This window comes from Hippocampus comes, unplaced genomic scaffold (genome assembly GCF_001891065.2).
Source record: "Hippocampus comes isolate QL1 unplaced genomic scaffold, H_comes_QL1_v1.1 scaffold195, whole genome shotgun sequence".
In the NCBI taxonomy this organism is placed as follows: Eukaryota; Metazoa; Chordata; class Actinopteri; order Syngnathiformes; family Syngnathidae; genus Hippocampus; species Hippocampus comes.
In genome coordinates, this window is record NW_017806076.1 from 139,635 (window position 1) to 151,080 (window position 11,446).

The window sequence follows — 11,446 nt, forward strand, 5'->3', positions numbered from 1 at the left end:
CCAAACACATCTCACCCAGAAAGCCGCGCCTCCCCCAGCTCACCAAACCACATCGCCGCCCTCCCTTCCATGCAAGGTTTTGTCAGACACTACTGTTCTCCTCTAAATTATCTACCATAGAATTACTCCATATTCCCGTGTAACCATTCCAATATGACGCCTTGTGAATGGAGGCAAGGGTCCGCTTGCACAAAGATACTTTTTATTGTGTGGTTTCTGGCGACTGACTCTTCTGTAAAACGAAAACTAGAATCCAGCAGTCGACATGCTGTATTTAGGAGCGTCGTCTTTACAAATGTTACACTGCTGTGCAAGCAGGCTGCAGTTCTTCCTTGAAAAGCAAAGGCGTCGCGGGGAAACAGGTTCACGGTGGGGAAGCCAGTGCGTCTAAACGAGAGAAACTCTGCAATTATGAAGCAAAAATGGCTGCTGGCTGTGGCGGCAGTTATGTCAAATTAGAGGACCTCTCCTCAATAAGCAAAATGTGAGAGCTGTAATCTTTTCCCCTCTATGTATACATTGTAATCTGCGGTCGCACTCGCGCTCTCACTTTGTGTGTTTAGTCTGGTGGCAAACAATGGCGGTTAGCTGGGTTAGCACAACACCAACCGGCCAGTCAGCATTTTGTTAGCTCGCCGAGGACGCCGCGCGACGTCAAAAGCCCGTACTTACAGGAATCTTATGACTTTTAATCATGTGATCAAACTCCTCGTTAATCTGTTTGTATTTCTCCTCGGTTCGCGGGGTGAGGAGGAGAGTGGATTCAAGCTCCGGGCTCTCGCCACCTTTGTTCTCCTTCTTGCTCAAAGCCTGCCGGGTCCCGCAACCAGCACAGGAGAGGGGTGGGGTGGTGGGGGAGGAAGAGGGACGGATGGCGGGGAGACATGACGGAAACGTGGAGATGAGGACGAAGCAACAAACAGCACAGTGGGGGTGGGAGAGAGGAGAGGAAAGAAAGAGGTGAGGAAGACTCGAGGTTCAACAAAAGGTACTTACACACAGTCTCTGTCTGCTGATCATCAGATCTATGTCCTCGTTTATTTTCCTGTATTTGTCCTCGGACTCGGGGCTGTGGCCGACCGAGTCATCTGCGTCGGGGTCGGGGCTGTCACAGCCATTTAGGCCCTTCTTTCTCAACGTCTGTAAACAAAGCAGTGGCACAGTACAGTTGAAGGGCTGCGGGCTTCAGGAAACCCAGCTGAACATTTTGGCAGGTGGAAGGGGGACAGACACCAAGATCAATTTAAAGCTTCATGCGCACATTCTGACTGATGATTTTCTGTACATTGGCAGATTTGCTCATCTTGACTCCACGGTGATGTGAGGATAAGATAAGATAAGATAAGATAAGATAAGATAAGATAAGATAAGATAAGATAAGATAAGATAAGATAAGATAAGATAAGATAAGATAAGATAAGATAAGATAAGATAAGATAAGATAAGATAAGATAAGATAAGAAAACCTTTATTAGTCTCGCAATGGAGAAATTCCCAATTCACAGCAGCAAAGTTATGAATGGAAGAAGTAGAACAACAAAATATAGGAGCTGCTGGAAAGGCAGCCACTCACGCGGCGCCATCTTGAAGTCAAAATAACAAAAATAACACAACACAACACAACACATAGGACACAGACAGTCGTGCAATCTTCACCACTTTCCTGCATACACTTTGTTTGATACACGCTTAGCAAAGCAAATGGCAAGTAATACAAGTGATAAGAAAATTACACTGAGTAGACCTTGCATAAAAATGGCTTCGGCGTCCAAAAAAAAAAAAAACACATGACAACTTTGGTGCAACATTCATATGTTGTACTTCTTCAAGAAAGGAGTTTTCAGGATCAGAATTATAAAGTTTTCAACATGAGAACAGAAAAAAACCCCAACAATGACCAGTGGGAGGTAAATAAAGAATAAACATGAAGGTGTGAGGTCACTGAAGGGCACATGGACACAATTGAAGGCAGCAGTTTCCATTTTGGCCACCTGATGGCCACCTGCCCCTATTAGATTGGGAGCTCAGGTCCACCACTCGAAGAGACTGTGCGAGACAAAGTCATTTTTTAATGAGGCTATTGTTGACAACTATAATTACCAAAGGCGATTTCAGAAGTACTATAGAATGTGTGTGTGTGTGATGTTTTGTGTGTGTGTGTGCACATTAACTAGAGCAAGTAGGCTACCGCTGAGCTATGTTGCGTTCATTTGTAAAGTGAGACAAAGACGAGACTGCGAGTGAAGAAAGTACAGTAGCTGACAGTTAGAGATCTCATCAAAGGCAGACAGACCCCCTTCTCCCATCCTCACTCCACTCCTAACCACCAACAGTCAACCACCCTGGCTTTAATAAAGGGAGATTAGTCTAGTGGAGGAATATCACGGGCCTGCTTCTGTCTGTGTAGTCATTGCTTCACACTGCGCTCCCCTACTTTCATCTGAGGCTCCATATCAGACAGGCGTAATTAAATTTACTTTAGTACACCCTGTATTTGATGCTGATGAAGTGTGTGTGTGTGTGTGTGTGTGTGTGTGTGGGCGCGAGGAGGGGAAGGATTGTGTGGTCGTGCAAGTGTGGGTGTATAAAGGAGGAAGGTAGATGCTGAGATAAGTTAATCTCAGTGAACTTCTTCCTCCCATTTGTTTGTCTGCGTTGGCGCTCGCTCACAAGAGGAGATACGAGTGATGCTAGCTGCTCCATCACGAGCGGCAGCGCCGTTGACAGGGAACGATCTGCCTGCTTAGAAAACAAATAACGATCCGCTCATCTCTCATGTCAGCACAACAAAGGCCTGTTTGGAGTGTGGTTTTAGTGAACTTAGAGGGCTCCTTTTGTGTACGTGATTGCTGTTTGATTCCTGAGGCGTCTGGTGGCGAAGCAGCGACTGTATAAGCGTGTCAGCATTCACCGGCTCTCTTCTTTCTCTTGTCTTTTTCCAAAATTCTCACTTGCCCGCTGCCGCCGCCGCCCCCCTCCCTCCCCCGAGAGTGGAAATCTGGAATTCGGAATTTGAAAGCCTCTCTCACATCTCTGACAGTCTTCAGGAAATCACACCAAACAAACGCAAGGAGAGGTGACTTCTAACAGAGCATCCGCGAAACAGGCGCTCTCGCTTCATGTGAGGTGTGTGAGTCAGGAGAACAAAGGGGTTGCAGAGGTTCATCACGCTCTCTTTTTTGGCATCAGCGTGAGATGTGAAATCTCCAGTTTTTGTCTGTCTTTGGTGCAGTTGCATCGGGGTCCTGGCGATGCATCGTCTTGAACTGACAAGAGTTGAACTACTGGCCCTGCTCTGCTCACATGACAAACCAAACCAAAACTTTCCTTCCAAACTTCCGTTTATTTCCACCAATTCGGGATGGACCGCGTTTTAATTCTTTGATTGTTGATTGCTCAGAATTCTGTCCATTGTGTGGGACGGTTTGTTGATGAAACGTGGCTTGATGAAGCAAAATAGGGTGCACTACTTGGCTGTAACCAATTGAGGATCCGACCATTCTGTCTCAATGTGTTTGTGGCACAAAGAAGAAAAAAATAACAAGTTATCCGAGACAACTTGGCTATGGAAACTCCTTCCGGTAACAACACCAGCATCAGATAGGAGTTCAGAACATTATACTTCAAAGGTGGGCAATTCATTTCGCAAATTGTCTAGATTAAAATCTGGAACATTTGCCGAGGGCCAAGGCACCACGCTAATCCCAATTTTGTTTACTTTTTGTATTTCTAAGAAGCGCATTGCCATGTTTCAATAGTTTTTGAAGATGTTATGATTTGTTGAAGTAATTAGGAAATACCCGTTCAAAATAAAAAAAAAAAAAATGGAAGCTGTGATTGAAATTGCATCTTTACACATTAAAAATGATAACATTCATCTTGTGCACCGGCCGCCAACTCATATTAATCGTTCCAAGTCAAGACTCCCAATATATAGATAACTGGAAGGCATAATAATACCCTCTACACATGTGAAACTGTATATTTGTGTCGTTATCAGGCCAAATCTTCTTGGGGCTCTTCCACCCATAGCACAGGAAATAAGAATGTTGCTAGCATGAGGACCACATTTTATTTTGGGGGGACAGGGGGGAAGTATTTGTTCGAAGGTTCCGAAAAGTCTAGAATAACGTCGCGAAAATGTTGCAAGCTGGCCTCAGTCATTGCTCTTGCTCACTACCTCGCTCTCCACATGTACGCAAAAAAAAAGCAAAATTTTCAAAATAAAAGCACAGGATATTTGATGTTTTACTTTGACTTCGTTGTCACTGTCAGGGTTGGTCAAAGACCGTCGCCCCCGGGTCGTACTTTGCCTAGGTCTGCCGTCGTTAGTCAAACGCCCTTCGCTAGATCAAATATACATGTCCATTTTAGGAAAAAAAGAGCGATGCCCGAGGGAAAAGGAGGCAACCAAAAGGGCTTAAAGAGCGGGTGGTCACGCAAGGGGGTCGCGGCACTGCTTGTCTTGGGTGTTGATAGGTCGCAGAGTGTTATATGACTTGGAAGCATGCGGCCCTGCCCCCCCCAGGGGGGCTTAGCGTTCCAGCGGGGCTCAGCATTTTGAGGCAGCGCTACGGGGGCGCTATGCCACTCATCCCAGTTATGGCCACCTGTCTGCCGACATCACACCTGTTGCCAAAGGCTGACACACGACCCAGCATCCAATCGCGTCCGCCGCAGTGCTCACATCGCCATAGAAGGCACAGCTGTGCTCACACCTCACACCCTAACGTCATTGTATGTATTTATACATGGTGCGTGTGAGCGAGGGAACGGGAGATGGAGGAAGTATACTTCTTGGGAGAGGAGGAAAAAAAAAAAGGCGTGTGAGCGAGGGAACGGGAGATAGAGGAAGTATACTTCTTGGGAGAGGAGGGAAAAAAAAAAAGCAGTTTTTTTGCCCGCTTGGCTCTTATGTCTTTGTGCGGCCCCTTTGGAGGCTTGCTCCTAATTAAACTCCTTCTTCATGATGCTCCCTCATGACTCGGCTTGTCACAGGGCCTCTGCCAAGCAGGGACGGCATAGACACGGTGGCCTACATACTAAGACACCCGTCTCATCAGTACCCTTCAGCTCTTCACCCAAAGTTAGAAAGGCCCACATGGTAAAATCAGACATGGGCAGTCAATTCAACGGTGGTACGTTGTAGGCAGGACAGAATTAATTTTAGAAGATGGTCAATTGTTTTTTTTTTTTTTGGGGGGGGGGGGATTTAATTGTCTTCATTAAGTTTGGGGAAAATGAACAATCCACGATTCTCTCAATTGGATATAGCTAGCAATTAGCTGACGTCACGTCGTCCTTTGGATAGCAAACCTGTTGAGACTGACCGAGCGGTGTACTCAGTTCTGCTTCAAAATGCAAATGCTAACAACTCATTCGACTCAGACTGAATTCTACTTGCAATATGCCTCCTTGGAATATTCCGCTTTCTTTTGTTTCTGAAGTTTTGCAGAGCATCTGTCATACAAATGTGTTTTGAATTGTAACAGTTCCTTAGCACAGTGCAGGGTGTGAGTAATAACTCCGAGCATCCTCGCAGGGTATTTGGGTGTGAATTCTGATCGGTCCCCGGGGGGTCTGAAAGGGACAGCTGATGCCCACCATAGCAGGATCCTTCTGTTCGGCATTCTGCCACCCTTCGCACCCTCTCCAGCCCTATGATCCGTCTCTCTGTCCCAGTCTGCTTCTCAGTCTGTCTCCCTCGGCCCAACCGTGCGGCCGTCCCTCTCATTCTCTGGACTCGCACCATATCTCAACATAAGCAGAGTCAAAACAGTGTTGGCTAGACGTGTCCGTCTTTATTTTTGACAGACGTGCGTGTTAGGTGTTGGGTTATGTTTGGAAAGCTCTTGATTGCTGACCGTCGTCTTGGCAGTGGCTGAAGGGTACGACATATTCAATATTGTGTTTATGGCTATCGGCGACAGACGAGGCCAGTCGATGTATCTGAATGTCTCCAAGCCAGTAGCATTGGTGCAACATTCTCACAAAAAAAAAAAAAACACAGCTTGTTTCTCTTCATTATTGGTCTTTGTCAAAACAGGACATCAGAAAAAGTTCTTTTCGGGGTTTTCCCATAGCGGTTATCTTTCATATTTGTTCAAATACAATAAGTGACACTTCTTTCCCGTGATTGCTATGCTATTGTTTTTTGGAACACCTTCAAAGCTTATTTACTTTAATATGGAGAGTCAAATCTTATCACGTAATTCCGGATTTTGCAGGTTATGTGAAAACTCAGACGAAGTGATCCAGAATGATGGGAAATAACATCTCAAATCAAGGTGAGGGCTCTTCATATACGAGCTAAATATGTCTTGCCCGTCTGAATAATGCGCAGTATTTTAGAATACATTTTTAACCGATTACACGTACTTTTCTCTGACTTGCATGATTCCTAAATAAAAATCTGATGTTTTTCAAGACACCACCTTTTCACCTACACGGTAGGATTTAAAATGTGGTCTTCACTGCCGCACCAATGTCGCTTCTTTTTTTTTTTTTTTTTTTCGCAGAATGTAATATTATCTCTGTACACATGCATTCGCACCTCCGTTTCAAAGTGGGAAAATCATTTCACATTTTTATCAATGTTGCCATGGTGATTTGACATATGCAGGCTCAGGTAATTACAAATTGTCATCATCAAATTTTGAACATGTTCCAAATTCCTTTGCGACGAGAAAAATTGTGAAAACTGAAAGCAGCCTCGGCAACTTTTGCAACCTTAAACGAACTCTGATGAAAACGCAACATTCAGGCAGCGAGCAAACACTCGCAAGCCTTCGCCGCAACGTGAGATACCGGCTTTCGTTCTCTCTGTTTTTCAGAGTTGATGGTTGTGACGGTGGTGGTGTCAGGGGTGGGGGGGGTGGGGGGGTTACATCAGAGAGATCAGGCTGGCTTACTTTATTGGGAGCAGATGGCAGACCAAAGGCAAAGAAGGCCACAGTTTCATGAAGCGTGGTTTGAACACGCCAGGACCATGTCGAGGGGCATGTCCATGGATGACGGCTGCATGGTGTGCACGTGTGGGTGAACATTTGGGGAGAGATGGCCGATTTTTGTAGGTTAGCGATAGGAGGAGGGCCCGCCTCCTCCTTTCCTGAAAGAAAAGCTCGTCCCTGTTTGTATTTATGTCCCTACCCTTGCTTTAAAAAGTGAAACCTTCAAGTACTTTTTAACGATTAATTCTGATGCTACGGAATCTTTCGTGGGCACAAATGGCTCAATGTTCCAATTTTACAAGGAAAGATAAATGTTATGTGCATAGCGAGACTCCAAACTTGATCAAACCACGGCATTGTGTGATGTGCTAAAATCACCATGAGGAAAAGCCCCCATAGACAAGAGCCCAGTCACATCCAGGCGGTCTTAGCTAGCCCGTATCCAAGCACAATACCAGATGGTGCAGTGTTCCCATATGGAAGAGACACACACTAAACACATGTCACAATCCAACGCGCTTTTGCTACAGCAGCATCCAAGCCCAGTGAACAAAGTGGTCATTCAGACAAGTCACCGCACTGTATAATTACCCAGATAGACATTACGAGACAATACCAGCTCAGATAAGTGGATAAAGAGGGCACTTATGTCTGCGCTCTGAGTCTACCATTTTTTTTTTTATTCTGTCTGCCCCCCTTGGTCGCATAGCATAGCCTCTATTCTAAACTACAGATATGATAATGTGTTGACATTGATTTCGGATTCGATAACTTATGAGGACTTCATTCAGCTCCAAACATGACATAACAATTTGGAGAAAACAGGCAGCCCTTTTAAAACAACCGCCCCATGGCTTCATTTTTTTTTTTTTTTTTGCGCTGTTCACCAATCATGACTTATCGTCTTTTGTCACTCGGTCGCTTATCGCGTGGCTCCACAGCAGGAAGAGGGAGCCTGAGGGAGGCCTTGAGTAACAATGACCAGCTGCTTGACCTCTGTAATGTGACCTTGGATTTCCAAACCCTGCCCAAAGCTGCAATTATGGTGAGGAGGGAAGGGGGGGCTACGAGCGGCGGCAGAGGGGACGGAAGCTCTGGGGCCGGGTGGAGGGAATTGCCACTCTTAAAAATAGATCATTATTTCAAATTTTCCACAAATAGTTTCAAAGAACAAGGCATCATTTCATCTTAATGGCTGGCGTGAATTGTTTTGGGCTGTATAGTGGAAAAGCCTTGCCGGGCAGCCTTGGCAGCGTGGCCTCAGAAGTGGCCTGACTCTCCACACCACAGGGACCACATATTGGCACATTTCAAAGGGCCTATTTTTAAAAGCTCCTTTTGTTGTCGTGTGCCTACCTCAGACTTCCGTTGCAACATATTGACCTTAGAAAACACCCACGGGAGAGATCCAAACCGGTCGTAAGTTTAACGTCTGAGGTTCTGCTTTTCTGGACAGTGGCTGTCTGATGTGGGGCGAAAATGCTGAGCTTGTAGATCAAGTACATTATCTGCCTTCCTGTTTTTAGCATCTCGTATAAAATTAAAGAGGCATGGCGTAGAGTCTGTTAAACAGGAACTCGCTTTAGTTTTCGTCTCATGTCTAGGACAGGCAGATGTGGTCTGACGTGCCAGCCTGGATAACGCTCGGAGGCCGGTCAGAGGTCATTTTCTCAATAACATCATTTTAAACGCAAAGACAGAGAGGGTCTCTCAGCACGACTCGTGAAAGGGGTACATGTTTTTCCCTATTATGCATGTATTTTAACAAACAACAAGACAGGAAGATACTGTTTGGTTAAGCGCTGGGAATGGGGGAGTCAAGTGAATTAAATAACAGGCGTCTTTATTCAACGGATCAAATGTTTAGAGGCACCGCGGGGTCTTGGGCCGATGGTGTCATGCATGTGGTTGATGAGAGCAATTATTCACGCTGGATGATCAGAGGAAGAAAGAAAGGGGAAGATGAGGACTGAATGAATAGCACCAAGCTCGGCTTGCTTACTCACTCTTCTGTTTGAAAAACAACCCCCTCCACCCCACACCAATGCCCAAAAGGAGGTGCGAGGGGGGGGGGGGGGGGAAAGCCAAAGGGGGGGGGGGGGGGGGGGGGGGGAGAAAGTCCTTCCAGCAAAGACCGCCAGGAACTATTTTTAGCCTCACCACGAGCTATTTTTAAAATCACTTTTTAAATAATCCTTTTATATAAAGGCATCGATTAGAAAAAGAGGTCACATACAGCGAAATGTAAGCGATAGCGGCTGCTGTGCTGACGGCGGAGCAAAAATCAAGCGCAGTCGAAGCTGGACTGAAAAACGGAATTTCTACATTTAAAAAAAAAAAAAAAAAGGATGGCAAACGCGCAGCCCCGAATGTGGACCGAGAAGGACAAAGATGGTGAAGACAGGAAGAAGGGAAGGAAACACAGCTGCATGACACATGGAACATGACAAGAGGTTTTGCACGTATACAGTAGCCTGTTTGCTTTTCCACCAACTCATCAGCTTACTTACAGCTGCCACTGTTGTTAACACAGAGCCTATGAAAACAAGTGGAACCTCTAAAGTCGGACATCCCGGGCTATTTGGAAAACATTTCAGGAAATGTGCATCGCGAAAGCTGCACACACACACAAAAAAAGAAAAAAAAATGTTCCAACCATCAAGCAAGTCGTCCGTGTACTTCGCAAGACTACAGTGGGCATCTCAAGGATTAGGACCACATGTGTTATGTCTTGGGCTTTTTTTTTTTGTGCTTTTGGGATACTACTGCTGAGGTGATGGAAAAGCGCAAAAATGGGAGGAAAAGTGCAGAGAGTGGCACATCTGTCGCTGCCAAAATTGCTTTGTTTGTAATCCTAAAATAAAGATAAACAGATTGTTATTCGAAATGAGAAGGTTGTTTCCTCTGTGAGGAGACTCACCTCCCGGACATGAGCAGTCCATCTGCTTTCTGCTATTACGTCAAAGTAAATGGTTTGTACAGAGATGACGTTTTATTGTTTCTATGTGCTTGGACAATTTAGAACGTCACCATTTTCCTAAATCAAGCTCTCATGATGGCCAAAGATGGACTCTGGATCTTGCCAATTATTGCCAATGGGAACATTTGAATTCAAATCTATCTAAATACAAAGTATGAGAAATGGATTTAAATGAACATTGTGACACTTGCTGGCTAAATGTGTCTGCCCAACACGTACTCCAGTTGCCATCAGCTACACCTTGCGCGAATTCTTAATTTCTTAATCTTACCAATGTCATAATGTTAATTTACTTAGGCAGTCCAAGCAGCTTCAGACCTTAATCCTCACCTCAGCAGGAAAAACAAGCCGTGCCGCGCATCTCTGCGCCACGAGTAAACACTGAGGCGCTGTGATCGCCATGACGACCCCACCCCATATCACCCCCCCCACCCCCAACCCACGCGCCAAAAAAAGTCTTAAAAGTGCCGCTTGTAAACAACCTACCGCGATTACACAGCCTTTTGAGAGCCATGAGAAGAAGTCATTCAGGGAGCTGATCAACGCCGAAACTCCTTACGGCTAATGTTCTCCACGGTGTTTAGAAACCAAATAAGCACGCAGAATAGCACACATGCCGGAAAATATTTTCGCAAGCGCGAGGCGGAACATGAGCACACTGCCACTTCTGAGAGGGAGGTCACATGTCCCACTGCTGACTTGCTAAAGAGAGTTAATGTACATTTAATGTATACGGTATAGAATTGCTTCTAATGGAATATATCTTGAAGCGCCTTGGCCACATCTGCTGCAAAATCTAATGAGAGCCTAACCAAGTGCAATGCCTTTACAAAATTAAATGAAGCCCACAGAGGTATTAATTTGACACGCGTATTGACGTGGTTGTAGTTGGTGGTGTCGAAATAGAGCTTATTAATCCGGTCACAACGCTACAATCAACGTGGATTTGAGCGTTGTTTATCACAATGGCATTTTTGACATTATTCCACTGCGCACGGGTACCTCATGAACTGTCCGCCGAGCGTTTTTAGTGGCTTCTATGTCGTATTTTTTTTTTTTTTTTTTACAAGGCGACGTGTTTGTTCTTTTAATTGCCTTGTAGACATACTTTCCTGCTACTTTACCGCCTGCTGCAGTCGACCGTCGCCGCACGGGCCCCGAGTACACACCTGTGCCTCGCACACATCTTGGCACATCGGTGAAACATACGCCGGGTGAAACATGGCCAGGGAGCTTTGCTGAATCTCATTAGCCGAGCGGGTAGTCATTAACAGAATGACCTTTGGAAATAATTACCAGCCTTCCTCCCGCCATCCCTCTTTCCCCTCCCTCCTCCTTTGCTCACACTCATCCATCCCTCTGTCCCACACCTCCCCACTTCCCCTTTTTGCATGGAATACGTCCTCCGAGGTGAGCGCTGAGCTGGAGAAGAAAACGAGGCAGGGAGGGTGAGGTAAGGAAGCCGAGCATGCGCTCGCTCCCGCTGCTGTCGAAGATTACGGGGAGAGCTGAATTT

The 11,446-nt window shown here is 45.7% G+C and overlaps 1 protein-coding gene across 8 annotated transcripts in view; it reads right to left on the reverse strand.

Annotated features, from left to right (window-relative positions):
• mef2cb (myocyte enhancer factor 2cb) overlaps positions 1–11,446 on the reverse strand; it is an 84,592-nt gene that overhangs the window by 16,947 nt on the left and 56,199 nt on the right. For 4 of the 8 annotated variants that reach the window (XM_019894600.1, XM_019894601.1, XM_019894598.1 and 1 more), the window contains 2 exons: positions 997–1,140; positions 673–810 (listed from right to left, as the gene is read on the reverse strand). In XM_019894600.1, the coding sequence (XP_019750159.1) occupies positions 673–810; positions 997–1,140 (282 nt within the window). The remainder of the gene's footprint in view (positions 1–672; positions 811–996; positions 1,141–11,446) is intronic. The other 4 variants (XM_019894603.1, XM_019894602.1, XM_019894605.1 and 1 more) reach the window with 1 other exon arrangement.